The sequence below is a fragment of the Saccopteryx bilineata genome, chromosome 2, assembly GCF_036850765.1.
Source record: "Saccopteryx bilineata isolate mSacBil1 chromosome 2, mSacBil1_pri_phased_curated, whole genome shotgun sequence".
Lineage (NCBI taxonomy): Eukaryota > Metazoa > Chordata > Mammalia > Chiroptera > Emballonuridae > Saccopteryx > Saccopteryx bilineata.
Genome location: NC_089491.1, coordinates 38,934,938 through 38,953,580, shown reverse-complemented (window position 1 = coordinate 38,953,580; position 18,643 = coordinate 38,934,938). Strand labels below are relative to the sequence as shown.

At 47.8% G+C, this 18,643-nt stretch overlaps 1 protein-coding gene across 1 annotated transcript; it reads right to left on the bottom strand.

The window, feature by feature from the left end:
• Positions 1–16,301: 16,301 nt before the first annotated feature.
• Positions 16,302–18,259, bottom strand: CCL19 (C-C motif chemokine ligand 19). Its single transcript, XM_066254705.1, has 4 exons — positions 18,004–18,259; positions 17,172–17,298; positions 16,657–16,750; positions 16,302–16,567 (listed from the first exon to the last, which is right to left on the bottom strand). The coding sequence occupies exons 1-4, from the start codon at positions 18,122–18,124 to the stop codon at positions 16,547–16,549; spliced, it is 363 nt and encodes a 120-aa protein (XP_066110802.1). The 5' UTR covers positions 18,125–18,259; the 3' UTR covers positions 16,302–16,546.
• Between the last annotated feature and the right edge of the window lie 384 nt (positions 18,260–18,643).

Below are 18,643 nucleotides of genomic sequence, written 5' to 3'. Positions count from 1 at the left end.
CTTTGTCCCTGCTTTCTGCAAGAGAGACTAAATCTTTGGAATTTCCCAAGTAATAAGAGTTTCTGTTAGCCTGACCTGTGGTGGAGAAGTGGATAAAGCATTGACCTGGAATACTGAGGTCTCCAGATCAAAATTCCAGGCTTACCTGGTCAAGGCACATATGAGAAGCAACTATTATACTACTATGAGTTGATGCTTCCTGCTTCCCCCTTCTCTCTCTCTCTCTCTCTAAAATCATAAATAAAATCTTTAAAAAAAATGTCTGTTATTTATGAGTCCCTTGGGTCACCCTGAGTTTATGCTAAGAGATGAGATGACTTAGAATGGGAGCTGGTCACCAGAAAGACCAACTGTGTTCTTGGAGAGTTGTGGCTCTGAGCCAGTCCAACCTCTGAGGAGGGGAGGGAGCTAGAGGTTTAGTTTAGTCATATGGCCAACAATTCAATGATGCCTATGTAATGAAATCTTATTAAAAACTGGATACCAAAGCTCATGAAATTTCCTGGTTGGTGAACACCCTGATGTGCTAGGAGGGTGATACACCCTTTGTGTCTCCAGGGGAGAAGGCATTTGAGACCCTGTGTGTCGTCTTATTTGGCTGTTCCTGATTTATATCCTTCATAAAAAACAAATTGTAAGTATAACACTCTTGACTTTTGTGGGTCATTCTAATGAATTGTTGAATCTGAGGGGGGTTGTGGGAACCCTCTGGACTTGTCATTTGGACATAAATGTGGCTGGTGGTGGGCTGAGGACCCTCTTTGTGGCTGGCATCTCAAGTGGGGGGCAGGCGTATTGAGGACCATGTTCTTAAACCTGTGGAGTCTGACACTGGTTAGTGTCTGAGTTGAATCGCAGTACATGAGATGGTAACAATACTCTTCAACAGGATATTTTCTGCACTGTCTTCCTCTATCTGGAAGAACCTTTTTTCCCTCAGTATCCTCCCCATCCCCATTTTCCATTCTTTGTCTTTAGCTCCGAGAATCTTAGCAATCGAAAGTTTGGACAAGGGAAGGATGTGTGGGGTGCTGCCCTGTTACCCTTAGGGGAAGGTTTACAGTGTCTCCTTGGAGGCATTTGAGCCATCAGTATCAAGCCTACACGCCAGAGCTTGGTTCAGGATTAGAGGTCAAAGTAAGGAATGCCTCGCTCTTTCCCAGGTTTTTCCTCACCCCCAACTCTTCTCTGTGATCCTAAGATGCCTGAGTGGGAAAGATGGGACCCTTTGTTCCCCTAGATACCCTGAGGACAATCACAAGTAGCAGAGTAAGGTTGGAGAAGGTACCTCTCAGGTCTACCAAGGCCCATCACTGTGTCTACGCATCCATTATCTGAGACCTGCTTCTTCCTTGGACAAGCAGAGATAAAGAGAAAGTTCTTTGGAAGCAGGTCCTATCTCACATCTTAGACCCAGGCCTCACCCTCATGACCCAGCCAGCACTGTCCCTCTCCTCTGTTGACCCATTTTCCTGTACCCTGAGGAAGAGGAATAACTTGAGCACCCCCCCTTACCATGCTTTCCCTACCCTGGGAATTGAGAGGGGATTTCTGAGGAGAGGGGCTGGTCAGATCACAGTGAGAAAAAGAAACCAGAGATGAGGGAGGTGAGCAAGTACTTTCCCTACCTGAGGAGAGAGACTGAAGAGACAGAGGTCGTAGGAGGAGACCTTCCCTGAAAGACTAATTGTGGAGTGCCATTCTGTTTCCCACTCCCAGCTTTAGAGCATATGATATGACAAACTTAACCGTGGGCCTGATTTTTCCACCTTATTTGTTTGTCTGTCTATCCATCCATGTGTCTGTATGTTTACCCATCTTTGTCTTTTCATCAGTCTATTTTTTCTTCTTTTTTTTTTGTGACAGAGAGACAGAGAAAGGGACAGATAGGGACAGAGTGACAGAAAGGGAGAGAGATGCGAAGCACCAACTTATAGTTGAGGCACTTTAGTTGTTCACTGATGGCTTTCATATATGTTCCTTGACGGAGAGGCTCCAGCTGAGCCAGTGACCCCTTGCTCAATCCAGCGACCTTGGGCTCAAGCCAGTGACCCCTTGCTCAAGCCAGCAACCTTTGGGCTCAAGCCAGCACCCATGGGGTCATGTCTATGATCCCACGCTCAAGCCAGTGACCCCATGCTCAAGCTGGTGAGCCCACACTCAAGCTAAAGACCTTGGGGTTTCAAACCTGGGTCCTCCATGTCCCAGTCCGATGCTCTATCCACTGTGCCACCACCTGGTCAAGCTATTCTTTCTTCTTTCATCTACTCATGTCTTCATCTCCATTTATTTATCCATATGTTCAATCATCCATCTACTAATGCATCCATTCATCTATTTATCAGTTATGGTAGTAATTAACATTCATTGATACTTGTGCCAGGCACCATGTTAAATGCTTTAAATCCATTGTCTCATAACAAATCTATGAATTAGAGTGCCATGAATTGTGTATTTGTTCACACGAACACTTTTTTTTTATTCTTCTTTTCCAAGTGAGAAGAGAGGAGGTAGAGAAACAGACTCCCATGTGTGCCCCCAACCAATTTCCACCCCGCAACTCCCGTTTGGGGCCAATGCTCCACCCATCTGGGGCCATGCTCGCAACCAAGCTATTTTTAGTGCCTGAAGTGAATGCTCCACAGAGCCATTCTCAGCACCCAGGCAGATGTGCTTGAACCAATCAAGCCATTGACTGTGGGAGGGAAAGAGGGAGAGAAGGGGAAAAGGGAGGGGTGGAGAAGCAGATGGTTACTTCTTCTCTGTCCCCTTATTGGGAATTGAACTCAGGACATCCACATGCTGGGTTGATGCTCTACCACTGAGCCAACCAGCCAGGCCACACAGACACTTTTTATACTCCTTTCAATGATTCCTTTAGGGAACTCCTCTCCCACTGTATGTGCTCTTGATGGGTCTGTCAACCACAGTGTTGTTGACAGATCAGAGTACCCCATTCCCTGGCCACTGTAATATATAGAAGAACATATATTGAGTATGTGTTACAAGCACAATTAATCAGAACTTTTCATGAGAGTTGATGTTAGCTAAAAATGACCTCTGTTTTAGACCACTCACTATAAAAATTTAGACTTGAGGCCCTGGCCGGTTGGCTCAGCGGTAGAGCATCAGCCTAGCGTGCGGAGGACCCGGGTTCAATTCCCGGCCAGGGCACACAGGAGAAGCGCCCATTTGCTTCTCCACCCCTCTGCCGCGCCTTCCTTTCTGTCTCTCTCTTCCCCTCCCGCAGCCAAGGCTCCATTGGAGCAAAGATGGCCCGGGCGCTGGGGATGGCTCTGTGGCCTCTGCCTCAGGCGCTAGAGTGGCTCTGGTCGCAACATGGCGACGCCTAGGATGGGCAGAGCATCGCCTCCTGGTGGGCAGAGCGTCGCCCCATGGTGGGCGTGCCGGGTGGATCCCGGTCGGGCGCATGCGGAATCTGTCTGACTGTCTCTCCCTGTTTCCAGCTTCAGAAAAATAAAAAAAATAAAAAAATAAAAAAAAAAAAAAAAATTGAGACTTCAGAGGCCACATTTTCTGCTGCTAGAAGAATGAGGTCCTCACACAAAAATTAGAGCAGTCTGGATAGGAGATGGAGATCTGAACCCCTAGATCCAACCATGGCTGGAATAGACTAAATCTTTTTTATTTATTTATTTAAAGATTATTTATTTATTTATTTACAGAGACAGAGAGAGAGAGTCAGTGAGAGGGATAGACAGGACAGACAGACAGGAACGGAGAGATGAGAAGCATCAATCATTAGTTTTTCGTTGCGCATTGCGACACTTTAGTTGTTCATTGAATGCTTTCTCATATGTGCCTTGACCGTGGGGCTACAGCAGACTGAGTAACCCCTTGCTCGAGCCAGCAACCTTGGGTCCAAGGTGGTGAGCTTCTGCTCTAACCAGATGAGCCTGCGCACAAGTTGGCGACCTCAGGTCTCGAACCCGGGTCCTCTGCATCCCAGTCCAACGCTCTATCCACTGCGCCACCGCCTGGTCAGGCTAGACTAAATCTTAATGGAGCTAGTTATGTGATATGACACATTGAACTTTTTGCTTAAGGTAGCCTAAGTTAGGTTTTTGTAATTTACAATGGAAATAGCCCTGAACAATAATTACTGTATCATTATTTCCATTTTACAGATGAGGAAACTAAAACCCAGAAAGGTGAGCGTTCCAGCTTATAAATGGCAGAACATTGGCATTTGAAGCCAAACTCTGATAAACACCTATAAACAGTAGTCCCCATATTCGTAATTTCTCTTTCCACAGCCCAAAAACATTAAATGGAAAATTACAGAAATAAAAAATTCATGAGTATGAAATTGCTTCCTATTTTGGATAATGTGATGAAATCTCGCACCTGTCCCTCTTCATTCCACCTGGGATGTGAATCGTCCCTTTGTCCAGCATATTTATGCTGTATATGTTACCTGCTTGTCAGTCACTTAGTACCTATCTTGGTTATCAGATCAACTGGACTGTTGCAGTATTACAGTACTTGTGTTCAAATAACTCTTATTTTACGTAAGAATCACCCCAAAGCACAACAGTAATATTGGGAATTTGATTATGCTAAGGAGAAACCATGAAGTGCTTCCTTTAAGTAAAAAGACAAAAGTTCTCAATAAGGAAAGAAAAAAATTGTATACTGAGGTTGCTAAGATTTATGGTAAAAACAAATCTGCCAGTGGAATTGTGAAGAAGGAAAAAGAAATTTGTGCTAGTTTGCTGAGAGAGAGAGAGAACATTCACATAACTTTTATTAGAGTATATTATTATAATTAGTTATTGTTATTAATCTATTACTGTGCTCAGTTATAAATAAAACTTTATCACAGATGTGGATATATAGGAAAAAACATAATATATGTAGGGGATAGTACTACCTACAGTTTCAAGCATCCCCCAGGGGTATTGAAATGTGTCTTCTGCAGATAAAGGGGGTCTACTCTATGTCTGCCTATGTGTCCATTTATCCATCCATCCATCCATCCATCCATCCATCTATCAATTTATCCATCCCATATCCAATTCATTTGTTTATCTGACCATCCTTCAATGCTAAGACACTAAAGGTAATACACTTCATCTCACTTGACAATTCTGAGACTGGGTTTAGATCATGGATTGGCAAACTTTTTCTATAAAGGTCCAGACAGTAAATACGTAAGGTTTTTCTGGCCATACTGCCTCTGCAGGGACTGTTCATCCTTGCTGTTGTAGTTCTAAAACAGCCATAGACAATATGTAAATGACCAGGCATAGCTGTATTCCAATAAAACTTTATTTGCAAAACAGGCGGCAGGCAGGCTAGCTGGATTTTGCCCATGGACCGTTGTTTGCCAATCCCTGGTCTGAATCAGTATTGTTGTTGGGAACATGTATGCCTTGCATTTGCCATTACTAATGTAGTGGAAACAACAGGATTTTTATACTCAAACTCTTATGTTTGAATCTGGCTTTATGGCTTTGGACAGATGAGGAAACATGTGACAGTTTCCTCATCTATAAAGTAGGAGTAATATGTATCTTATGCAATATTGTAAGTACCTGACTCATGATGGGCACTTAGGGAAGGTTAGGTCCATCCCCATCTCTCCATCATCTAGCATGTATTACCAGTATCAGGAGGCCTCTTTCTTTTTGTGGTGTCCTGGGATGCCGTGAGGACAGTTCAGTCTGGCCTGCTGAGTTCATGAGTCCAGCTTCTAAGAATGAACTTTTATACAAGTTATAGAGATTAAACTCTTGCACACTCTAAATTTCTCTTTTTCATAGCTTGACTCAAACTCTTATCTGCAATAGACAACCAGTTTAGTGCCCAGCAAAACAAAGCCTCCTTGACCTAGAAGCAGTTTATTAAGTCTACCACTCAGGATGTCACCCTGTTCCTCAGGTGGCTTTTCAACCTATTTCTCCCAAACAAGTACTCCTCTTTAGGAGAAAATATTGTGTGCATGTGTGAATGTGTGCTTGTGTGCCCAATGTCTGCATGTAATCGTGTGTATGTATCTGTATGTGTCCTTGTGTTCATATGGTGATTATAAGCTTAAATATCTGTGCTGTGTCCTTGATGTAAGTAAATGAACTGTGTGATTGCTAATATGACTGTGTATGTGTGTATGAGTGTGGACATATATAGGAGGGTGAGAGTGTTGGTGCTTGTGTGTGTGCATGTGTTCTAGCTGTTCAATCCATCATTTTGTGGCTGCCAAGCTTACAGAGCCTGCAGGGGGCGTCCAGTGCGCAGGGAAAAGAGAATATGGGGTCCCTCTCAACCTGATGGGGCCTGCAGAGGGCGTCTAGTATATAAAGAAAACAGGATGTGTGGCTCTTGGCCTGTGGAAGGGGGGGCTCTTGCCTGATTTATCTGGGCTGTGTTGTTCCAGAAAGGAGCTGGAAATATGCAAGAAATCAGATGAGTCAGCTCCTGAAAGTCCCTGATCCTGGGAAGGGGTCTGCTTCACACCCCATCCTTCTCCAGAAGTTTCTGGCCCCTCCAGAGGGGCAGAGCTTGGCCCTGCAGTCCCAGAGTGTGGGTAGAATACTGCAGGACTTCCGGAGGTGATGGGACATCAGAATGGGGGGAAGTCTTAAATAATAGCATACCTCCCTTTCCTGTCTCCTACCCCCTGGAGCTTGAAGTAAAGCCATTGCCAGGGTTTTCTGAATAACTCTGTCCTTTACTTTCTGCAATTTGGGCCACTCTGGATCCCCGGGTTTCTGGGTCTAGGCTGAGCTTGCTTGGGACAAGTACAGGAGAGAAGGGCCCTTGAACCCAAAGCAGAAGGTGACTTCTGTGGCTGGAGATGAGATGAAGAGCCCTGGGGGCTAAGAGGGAAGGCAGGTCAGACTTCTTGGAGGAGGGAGCTCTGCAGAGCCTTTAATATGGGTGAGGCAGGAGGGAGGGGAGTCCAGGTAGAATGAACAGCAAGCACAGGCTCAGAGGAAAGATAGAGGTTCGTGATTAATCCCAGTGTGGGTGAGGCAGGAGAAGGGTAATTGGCGAAAGAGGCTATGTGTATGGTGCTAAGCCCTAGGGTACTTGGGGCACTTCCTGATGATGCTATGCCCAGTGGTCAAAGTTAATGGAAGGCTCCTGTAGTTTACCATAATTAGGCAGAACCACCCTGGACTAGTATCCTTTGTGTGTGAAGGTTTGGGTTGCTTAGCAGGCGACCAACTGAAGTGCCTGTTGGCAGTAAAGGGAATGAGTCATAGAGGAAGTGCAGTAAACAGAATTCTGGTATTTCTGTCCCCTGGCGTGCATGCCTTGTATAATCTTGCTTCAAAAGGATTTTTTTAAACTTTGATCTGTGAATATGATGGAATTAGGTTATTTCATGTGGCAAAAATGAAGAGATATTTCAGATATAATTAAATCTATAATCAGTTGACTCAGTCAAAAGGGAGATTACCCTGGGTGGGCCTGACCTAATCAGGTGAACCCTTACAAAAAGTGTCTAGAGATAAGAAATTAGAAGCAGCAGCAGATGCTTTCATGTTGACCTTGAATAAGCAAACTGTCATGTGGCGAGAGGGCCGTGTAACAGGGAGTGGCAGGCAGCTCTAGAAACTCAAGGCCTCAGTCTTGGAGCCACAACTGTCAACACCCAGTGAGTCTGGAAGAGAACTTCGAGGCTGAGATGAGGTTGCTGAAGCCCTGGCTGATACCTGAGCCCAACCTGGTGAGACCTTGAGCAGAGGACCCAGTTAACATGTACCTGAACTCTTGACCCACAGAAAGTATGAGATGACAAACTTGGATTGTTTGAAGCTGCTAAATTTGTGGTAATTTGTTACACAGCAATAGAAAAATAACATAAGAATGAAGTAATAAAAGTTAGTTAAGCCCCTGGACCAGTTTCAGAACTACTGACCAGAGCTTTTATTCATACTTCCCGGTTATAAAATGTAGCTATTTCTTTAACTGACTCCCCCTTTACTTTGTCCTCCTTTATTCTATTCTTAATATAGGCTGTTACAGTCAGATTACCACTACTCACCAAGATATGGTTTACTTTTTTTCCTCCTGGCAGTCATTCAGTTGAGGTTAAGCACGGCTGTGTGACCTACTTTGGCTAATTAACTGTGCAGAAACGGCATGTGTTATTTATTGATAGAAGCATTTGAGCAAAGGTTCTTCTTGCTGTCTTCACTGGCTGGAGCAATCATGGGAACATGTGTTGAGATGAAGGAGCATGCTGAAAGATCAAGATGGTCTGGAATGTTGAACCACCACATGGAGTACAGCTTGGTAAGCATGGAGAATAGAATTTTGTTGTGTTAACCCTCAGACTTGGATCTCATTTATTACTGTAGCATAACCCAGCCTGTCCTGGCCAATCAGATGTGTTGTTGTTGGTTTTCAGGTGTTGTAGAATAAAGAGATAAAATAACAACAAAACTAGAAAAGAAATGGATGTTAGCCTGAGATTTTGGATTGTGCTCTGGGCTGAATTGTGTCTCCCCTTCAAATTCATAAGTTGACTGTATCCAGAGATAGGTTCTTTAGGAAGTAATTTAGGTTAAATGAGGTCATAAGGGTAGGGTCCTAATCTGATAGGACTGTGGTTTATAAGAATAGAAAGAGAGAGAGACAGAGAGAGAGAGAGAAATTGTCTGACCAGGCAGTGGCGCAGTGGATAGAGCGTTGGACCGGGATGCAGAAGACCCGGGTTCGAGACCCCAAGGTCGCCGGCTTGAGTGCGGGCTCATCTGGTTTGAGGAAAAGCCCACCAGCTTGAACCCAAGGTCGCTGACTCCAGCAAGGGGTTACTCGGTCTGCTGAAGGCCCACGGTCAAGGCACATATGAGAAATCAGTCAATGAACAACTAAGGTGTTGCAATGCGCAATGAAAAACTAATGATTGATGCTTCTCATCTCTCTCTGTTCCTGTCTGTCTGTCCCTATCTATTCCTCTCTCTGACTCACTCTCTGTCTCTGTAAAAAATAAATAAATAAACAAAAATTAAAAAAAAAAAAGAGAGAGAGATGTCATATGAGGACACAGTGAGAAGGCAGCTATCTGCATGATAGTAAGAGGGCTCTCCCCAGAAGCCAACCATGTTGGCACCTTGATCTTGAACTTCTAACCTCCAGAACTTTGAGAAAATAAATTTCTGTTGTTTAAGCCACCCAGTTTATGGTATTTTATTATGGCAGCTCAGGCTGACTAAGCGGATGTGTTATTTGCTAAAGGTTCTAGTATCTTTTAGGGGAGGAGTGAACTTTTTTGGTCATATAAGCAAAAGTGATATTCGTTAAGGCATATTCTTAAACTTTTAAGAAGTCTAGTGTCTGGGAAGAAGGATGTATGTTGCTGTAGGATAGCCATGGGGTGAATTATAGAGATGTTATTTTTTTTCACTGCCCACAACCTTAACTAACCCCTTTCTATGGCCTGAGGAATTTCCTATTATATGAGTTTTAGTTACCAGTAGAACTTGCCTTCCATCACCCAACCCCTTAAGGATCACACACTAAATTTCCTAGCCATCTCTGCAGCTAGGACTTGGGAACATGCCTTAGGCTTAGTCAATGAGAAGCACCTTTCAAGGACCATGAGTAGGAAGCTAGTAGTGATACAAACGAGCAGGGTTAGTAGAAAATCCATTTTGGTGGTGGTAGAAGCAGTGGCAGAAGTGATGTCTGGTTTCCATGGGCAGCTAAGCTGTGATTCCAGAGGTGGAATCTGGTTGGTTGACCATCTAATATTTGAAGGGCTTGCGGTAACAGTACAAATGGAGGTCCACATACCATGTATCTAAATATTTAAAAGTTATAAATCAAGCTAACTATTGTCAAATAAAAATCTCTCTCACTTCCTTGAAAAATGTACTTTCAAAACAACTTGAAGGCCAGGAATTGTCTAGTTTACACTTCCTAAAATGTGGTCTAGAAGGAGAAACACAAGCTCCAGGTGAACATGCCTCCTTAGCCTTATGTACTCTTTGCTCCATGTCCACAGATTTGATTGGAGGAGGGCCAGAGCAGAGCTCTCTATAACATGGACTATAGGGCTGGGGTCTCAGTTGTCTGGATGTAAGGGTGGTACTGGCATTTGGCACCCCCTTCTGATGGTGCCACCATGCTGTCCTGGAGGGCTGTCTGGACTGTCCTAACCCTACTGCATGCTTTGCAAGTGGTTCTGGCTGACCAGGCTCCCTTATTCTTCCATTTTCTGTACCTTCCCAGGGTCTTTTCAATAGCTTACTTTTCTGTTTGAATCAGCTAGTGAGTTTCAGTGGCTTGCAAGTAAGAATTCCTTATTAATACATTTGTTTATTTGCCCCCCTTTTTTTGGCAGGGGGCATGACCCTATGTCACAGAAGTTCTGTGATTACTGAGAGCCGCACACTAACAGACACTCTGATTCTTAGGGTAGCCATGCCAGGAGGTGCCATTTACACAGATTACAGGGAAAATGGTGTCCCTGGTGTTGCACGATGATGCTGTCCTGCCTGATAGGCATGGCTGTTCCTGAGAGTGCTTGGATTTCCCAAGAGGGTTGGTGGCCTGTTAGTATTGGAGGGACCTTGACACTAAGGGGAGTCCCGTCACCAGTGGGAACACCAATAGATATTGATATGTCCTGTCAGGGTTTCTGAATTAATGGAGGGCTTGAGTGTTGTGCCCCTGGTGGGAAGGGTGGCTTCCTTTTGGAGGAGGCTCCTTGAAATGATGGTCTGACAGTATGGGGTCAGTGGGGTGATTGGGGTTTTGATAATGTTGGGTTCAGATTCCCAGGGACCACATTTTGATATCTGGAGCTCTGGGGGACCTGGTTATCCCAGTAGGGCAGTGTCAAAGCTGCTGGGGATAAAGCCATCCCGCTTTTGTGGCTTGGAGCCCAGGGAAGCTCATGTCTTCTGCCTCCCCATAGGAGCCACAGGGAAGACCTAAAGGTCCTAGGAACAGAAATGGGGCTGGAAGTCTGACTCCTATAATCTACTCTGATCCTCAGAATTTCTGCCCTAACCCTTGTCTTCCTCCCCTGTCCTGCCTATTCCTAACCCCTCAGGAGGCAGAAATGGCCTTCAAAAGTGGGTCCTCCAGGAGTCTGCTCCTGCTCCTGTGGTCATCAGATTCTCTGAAGAGGTCCCACCAGGCTGGCTTAGCACTCCCCTGAGAGGCCTGCCCCTTTTAGAAGCCCTGCCACAGGACCCCTTGTCCTGCTCTACTCATACCCTCTGGATTCCAGCTCTGCCCGCTCCTTCATCCTTATTTTCACTGCAACATCACCAGGTCCTGGCCTCCGTTACTCCCAGAGAATGGAGGTGAGAAGGTGGACATAGCTATAGCCTGATCTCTTCTCCACTGCTCCACTTGGTCTGGGAAGACCTCGGGAACCTGTGCTTACTTCCTCCCGAAGGCTCTGGGAAAGCCAGCTCCCCTTCTGCTGGAGGGGCCCAGGAGGCTGGGGGCCCTCCAGGGGGCATTTTTTTTTTTTTGTATTTTTTCTGAAGCTGGAAACGGGGAGAGACAGTAAGACAGACTCCAGCATGCGCCCGACCGGGATCCACCTGGCACGCCCACGAGGGGGCGACGCTCTGCCCACCAGGGGGCGATGCTCTGCTCCTCCGGGGCATCACTCTGTTGCGACCAGAGCCACTCCAGCGCCTGGGGCAGAGGCCAAGGAGCCATCCCCAGCGCCCGGGCCATCTTTGCTCCAATTGAGCCTCGCTGCGGGAGGGGAAGAGAGAGACAGAGAGGAAGGAGAGGGGAGGGGTGGAGAAGCAGATGGGCGCCTCTCCTGTGTGCCCTGGCCGGGAATCAAACCCGGGACTTCTGCATGCCAGGCCGACACTCTACCACTGAGCCAACTGGCCAGGGCCAGGGGGCATCTTTGTGTCTGGGTTCCGTTACTGGGGTTCTGCCTGAGGCCTTCAGCTTCTCTTATTTATTTTTTTCCCAGCTCTTCCTAATAAGCCAAGCCTTTCCACCCCAACTGGACATCACAGTTCCCCAACCATCAGCCCTCAGCCCAAGTGCTACCTATCAGGCTACCCTGAGCTGCAATCACAGCTTTGCCATTCAGCTGAATGGACTTGGGAGGTCACTGTACTGTACCTCTTTGTGCCTCAATTTCCTCATACATAGAATGGGACTAGTGATTCCCACTTTATAGGGTTGTTTGAGGATGCAATTTATCATGCACATAAAGGACTCAGTTTGGAGGCTGGCACATGGTCAATATCCCAAAATGATGGCTTTCCCTATTTCCTGTGGACTGCTTCCTCAAACCTGGTGCTGCTGTATCAATCCCCATTTTTACATAGAAAATGGGTCAGCCGAGAGAGGCAGCATGTGTAGTACAGATTCTGAAGCCAAACTGTCCAGCTAGGACCCTCACCTCTGCCACTTTACCAGCTGTCCAGTTTGGGTAAGTTACTAAACATCTGTATACCAGTTTCCTCAGCTGCAACATACAAATGACAAGAGCACCAAAAGCAGTGCCCAGCACCTGTTAAGCACTAGTAGTGAATTAGCTGGTACTACAGAGCCATGTCCTTCCATGTGGGCAAAGTCTTAGGGGTCATCGAGAAAGTCCTCTGACTAGAGAAGTGCCTGCTTATTCTTACATAGGGGATCTTGAAGGAAACTCCCTACTTGGGAGTCCTGCCCCTTTGTGAGACTATTTCCAAGGTTTTCTGAGCTTCCCGGAGATCAGAGGAGGGGGGCACGAGGGTGGGGGCTTACCAAGAAATTGAGCATGAGATGATGAAAATATGATCAAAACCTCATGGGGCTGGCTCTGACTGAACATGCAGGCAACACAGACAGCCTCACTGCCTTGAGAACTGGATGTGCTCCAGGTGTGGCTGGTAGAGGGGCATCGTGGGAAAGGGCCATGTTCAGTTCTACTTTTTGTTAAGATGTTTACTGGGGCTTGTTCTGTGCCAGCCCCAGTGCAGAGCAATGGAAATGGACAGGCCCAATTCCTTCTGCTGGGAACTCTATCAATAGATAGGACAGGCCCTGGCCAGTTGGCTCAGCGGTAGAGCGTCGGCCTGGCGTGCGGGGGACCCGGGTTCGATTCCCGGCCAGGGCACATAGGAGAAGCACCCATTTGCTTCTCCACCCCCCACCCCCTCCTTCCTCTCTGACTCTCTCTTCCCCTCCCGCAACCAAGGCTCCATTGGAGCAAAGATGGCCCGGGCGCTGGGGATGGCTCCTTGGCCTCTGCCCCAGGCGCTAGAGTGGCTCTGGTTGCGGCAGAGTGACGCCCCGGAGGGGCAGAGCATCGCCCCCTGGTGGGCAGAGCGTTGCCCCTGGTGGGCGTGCCGGGTGGATCCCCATCGGGCGCATGCGGGAGTCTGTCTGACTGTCTCTCCCCGTTTCCAGCTTCAGAAAAAATACAAAAAAAAAAAAAAAAATAGATAGGACAGGGAGCTTTTTATCCACCTATGAAGCTGGGAGCTCCCTGAGCAGGGATGTCTGGTCCCTTTAGGAAGATGCTGGCTACTGGATCGAAAGGTATCACTCCGCTGCTGGCTTTACACCTATAGCCGGTGCCCTGCACCCTAAAGAGGCAGGTGTCTATCTATAGGCAGGCAGCAAAATCCCCATATCCTGGGTAGTTCCTGGCCCACTAGAACTCAGGATAAATAAAAGACGCCACACTTAGTGAATTATAGTGAATTAGAAAGCAGGTATTGATTAGATGAAGTCTCAGTGCTGAAAATGTTTGAGTCAGGACAAGTCCCAAATTACTGGTCTCAGCCCTCATGTTTCTGGCAGGGGGATAAGGACATAAAACCAAGTGCCCAGCAGGGATTGGTGGCTGAGAATGAGAAGAAGAGGGAGAGAGCCAGCCAGGAGGAAAGGCGCTGGGTAGAGAAAAGGTGGGGAGGGCTTCATGCCTGGAGCAATCTGGCCTGAAGGAAGTCAGGGACTTTGGGGGTTTGCTCCCAGACTTCCTCAAAGTTTACCATTCACTTCACTAGCTCCTGGATTATTTTTTCTCTTCCTGAGTCTCAGCTTTCCTTATGTTCCTAGAGGGTGATCTGGGGACCCAGGAAATGGTGACATTTCTGAACATGTGTGATTTTGGGGAAGCCCGTTGACAGGGGTTATTAGCCTGAGACCCAAAGATTCATGAGTCAAGTCTTTGTTTTGAGGGACTCCTAAAAATTAAGCATCTCCCAATAGATGGGGGAACTAGATAGAGCCTCGAGAGGAGTAAGGAAAGATCTTGCCTAGAGTTGAACAATGAGGACCAGAAGAAGGATCGTGGGATTGATGGCTGAGCTCTGAGCTCAAGGCCTATTCGTGTAACACACAGTGGCAGTGGCAGGGAAGTACTGTTCAGGGACCTCTGTTCTGGGAGCACCTTCTGCAGGCCTCCCTCCTTCACCTCCCCTACTCTATCTGGGTGTTCTCCTGAGGGTCCAGAGGGATGATTTGTGTCTGCTTCTGGTAGGCTGACCTCTGCTTGGTTTCACTGGGAACTGAGGATTTGAGGCAATGTGCCTCCCTCACACCTGTGCTTGTCCTCTGCCTGCTGGGGTGCAGGGCATAGAATCCAAATGTTATCCACAGCTGGGACCTTCGGTACTCTATGGCTGGCTGATTTGATGGATGGGTTAATGGATTTATGTGTGGGTGTGTGGGAAGATGGATGGAGGTTTAATGGATGCAGGAACATTAGATGGATGGATGCATGGATGCATGAATGCATGAATGGATAGATAATTTTCCCCAGGCAGCAGAGCCAAACTTCCCAGCCATAACAATTGTTCTTGAAAACTATCTCCATCCCTTCTATTTCTTGTAACCCTAAGACCTGAGAAATCTGAGGTTTTGAACACCTGCTCTGGGAGCAGAGGGAGGAAGAAGCTGTGATACTCTCAGCTCATCAAGGAGGGGCTGGCACAGCCCCTTTACCACTTCTCCCCTTCTAAGCTGCCTGGGCCTGCACAGACCTGGTTTTGTTACAGCTGAGTTATATCTGGTATAATGTTGGCCACTCTTGCCAGGTGAGATGATCAGTCTGGCATGCCAGCTCCCATTCAACCCCAGTGGCACAGACTTGCTTCTCCTAGCTGGACCTTAGAGACCATAGTTGGGAGGCTGGCCAGCTTCCACAGGGGATTTCCCAAGCACAAGAGGTTTTATCCTCTAAGACAGCGGTTCTCAGCCTGTGGGTCGCGACCCCGACCCCGCGACCCACAGGCTGAGAACCGCTGCCCTAAGAGCTGCCCGGGTTTCTCTAAGAGTTAGAGGGCTTTTGTCTCCCAGAGCTGAAATTGCTTCCCTGTGAATCCCCTGGTCTAAGTGTTGCCTCAGCCCTGGAGCTCAAAGTGGGCTTCCGGGTGTGGCGGACTTCCTTCAGGCCAGATTGCTCCAGCTTCCCTGGCTGCTCCTCCTTCTACCTCTGGGTCTTCTCCCATCTTTCACCCCTGGCTCGCAAGTCTATCTGTCAGTATCCTGAGAACTGTGGCCCCTGATGGGGCTGGCCCTGGCCCAGACTGACTGAGTGAGAGAGAAGGGGTAGCCTGGAGGTCAAAGTCTATAGGGACAGATGAGCTCTCACCACTGGCTGCCAAGTCTTTCCTCACCTATTTATTCATTTTCTAGAGAAATATTTGTGTGACTGCCTTGTGCCAGGTAGTGTGCTGGACACCATGGAGACAGTGGAAACTAAATAGACCAGATCTCTATCCAGCAAGGCTGACAAACTAGTCATTATAACTCAGTATGATGTGTGCTATAAGGAGAGAGGGCTGGGGTCCCTGGGAGCTTGGGAGGGAGGGAGGCTCCCTAACCCAGCCTGGGGTCAGAAAAACGCTTCCTGGAGGAAGAGTCAGCCAGATGCAGATGGGAAGCTAAGCGGGCAGGATAGAGGAGTGTTCCAGACAGACTGGGACTGGTAGATGGGTACTTTACCCCCAGTCAGCAGAGCTAGGCCCCCTGTCACACCTCTAGCCATGAGAGCTGGTTCTTGATAACTCCATTTCCCCCTGTGACACTTGATCCCTGAGACACCTGAATACCAGAACACCTGACTCGGAGAGCAGAGACTAGGAGGCATGAGAGAGTTTGGCTTGTTTGGGGAGCTGACTCAGGCTAACCCCTGTCAGGTTTAGTGTCACTGAATTGTGGAGTGTGACAGGGTTTTAAGGAGACAGGGAGTGGAGTCCTGATTGTGGGAGCTTATCCTGAGAATACAGGGTGTTAAGTGGACGTTGATGAGAAGGTTTCTTAGGCTACAGTGTGGAAAATAGATCCTGCCATTCCATCTTCCCCTTCCTATCCTGGTCTTCCTGAACAGACAGCAAAGACAAATCTGTGGGTATCAGTGAACTTTTATTGGAAGCATTGCAGTCTGGGTGTGGAGAAGCTGTGCTGCTGTCATACTCATCCTTGTTCACACTCACACTCACACTCACACTCCAGGCCCTGCCCAAGCTGGGGCAGGTCTGGTGCAGAGGACTGATGGTCTGGTTCTCTCATCTGGACCTCGGTTTTCCAGAGTGGCAGTGATTCACATCCCTTCACTCAGATACCCAGCTCCCTTGGAAGCTGTCATGGGCTAACTGCTCTGGTGCTTGCTCTGGAGAAGGAAGGAGAGGAAAGGTCATGCGCTAGGGTTTTGGGCAGAGGCTCAGAGGGACAAGGCAGAGCTGAGAAGGGCAGGCTTGCCTTGGTAGAGTTCCTCTGCAGTCTCCGGATGATGCGGTCCACCCAGGGCTGGTCTGGCGGTGCACAGAGCTGGCGACCTCTCAGTGTGGTGAACCTGGAGTCAGAGGTCAGGGGCCAGAGAGAATGGAGCCCTGGAACCCAGCTTACTGGCAGGGCCAGGTGTGAAGGGCAGGGGCTGAGGACCAGATCTGAAGACCTGTTTCAGGGGCTTTCTTGAAGGGGTTGGGGGTTGACAAAGAGAAGAGAGGTAAGAAAGTGGGGGTAGCCCTGGGTGGGTGGGTCAGTGGATAAAGCATCAACTTGGCGTGCTATAGGTCACAGGTTCGACCCCTAGTCAGGGCACATATGAGAAGCAATCAATGAATGCACAACTAAATTGAACAATTCAGTGAAACAACACGTTATGCTTCTCTGTTTCTGTCTTCCTCTCTCTCTCAAAATCAATGGAAAAGAAAAAAGAAAGTGGGGGGTAAATGGGGAAAATGAGGCTTGATGCACTGCTCCCCACAACTCACACAACGGCAGGCATTCTGCAGCCATCCTTCACGAAGAGGAATCGAAAGGATCGCACGATATTCCTAGGGATAGGGTGCAGGGTCACAGACAGGCAGCAGTCTTCTGCGTCGTTAGCACCACCCTGAGCTGGCGTGGGGACAGGCAAAAGAAGGTAGTGTTAGAGCATAGGGACCCTGAGGAGGGGAGACCACAGCCCCAGCTGAGATTCAGGACACCTATGTGTGTGTGGAGGCAGCGAGACCTGATATTTAGCCAGTATGCATCAACAAGGCCCTCTTGGTTGCTAAATATATTGAAATACTTTTAAGCTGTTTGGTAAACAACCACTGTTTTAAGCTCCCAAATGCCTTTCTGCTGCCTCAGAGAGCCCCAACCTCTCTCCCATGGCTTCTCAATTTACCCAAAATGAAGAGTTAATGCTGATCACAGCACTGAATTGATGGGGGATGGGTGAGTGTGGGGTAGCAGGAGGCTGAGTTAGAAGACCTATGAATTGTTAAATATTTTGACTATTAGTCCTGCCTCAGTGTCTCTCATTCTCCCCACCTTAAGCAAATATATATTGTGTTCTCCTTCTGCCTGGGAAACTGAGGCAGCAGGAAATAGAGCCCTCAGAAAAATGGGCAGCCAGAGACCCTAAGATACACCAAGAGACAGACACACGTTGGAACTCAGCGGCCCAGGTATAGCCACACTCACGGCGCACACACAGGGCACCCGCAGGTCCGCTGAGCCCTGCATACCTGACTTGCAGTGTTCTGCGTGTCCAGTGCCAAGCGGTCTGAGATCTAGACATCCCTCTTCTTCCCCCAAGCCTCCCCTCAGCCTTACCCGGGGAAGTCCACAGAATCAGCAGGCTGATGGCTAGGAGTGCAGCTGGGTGGGATGCCATGGAGGGTGAACGGAGGCCGGCCGACAGTAAGAGTGTGTGTGTGGATGAGTCTCTGAGCATCTGCAGGAGATTGTATGAGGCTGCAATTTGGCTGGGAGTGGAAATGTCACCAGTGTCCTCAGGGTAGGTGAGGGGGCCTGGGAATGTGAGTGTGGAAGCCTGTCTGAGGCTGTGACTGCTGACTGCCCCTATTTATGTCCCAGAACTTTGACTATCACTGCTGAGAAATTCCCCACATTTGTTGTGTGGATTGCCTTTTGTCCCTCCCCTCCCCCCCGTCTTTCTGGGAACCTAACTCTGCCCACCCCCTTCCTCAGTTAGCATTTCACACTGTTGCTTTCCTTGGCTTTAGCTCCAAAAAATCAGCAGTGTATGTAGCCAAGATCTTGGGCCAGCTCCTTTGAGAGGGCCTGCAGTATCATCTCATTGCTGACATTTACATTATCAACTATAGAGCTATCCTTTAGGGGTGGTGGTCGGGATTAGGGGACCAGAGTGAGGAGTTGTGCTCTCTTCACTAGGTTTATCCCAATGGTGGGATTCAAATAATTTAACAATTAGTTCTCTGCCCTAATGACC

Excerpts from the sequence above, each read along its gene's own strand:
- CCL19 (XM_066254705.1), bottom strand. The coding sequence starts at position 18,124 with ATGCTCAGAGACTCATCCACACACACACTCTTACTGTCGGCCGGCCTC. Across the intron at positions 17,299-18,003 it reads GATTCTGTGGACTTCCCCGG|CTCAGGGTGGTGCTAACGAC; the intron begins GTAAGGCTGAGG and ends TCCCCACGCCAG. Across the intron at positions 16,751-17,171 it reads TGCAGAATGCCTGCCGTTGT|GTTCACCACACTGAGAGGTC; the intron begins GTGAGTTGTGGG and ends CTCTGACTCCAG.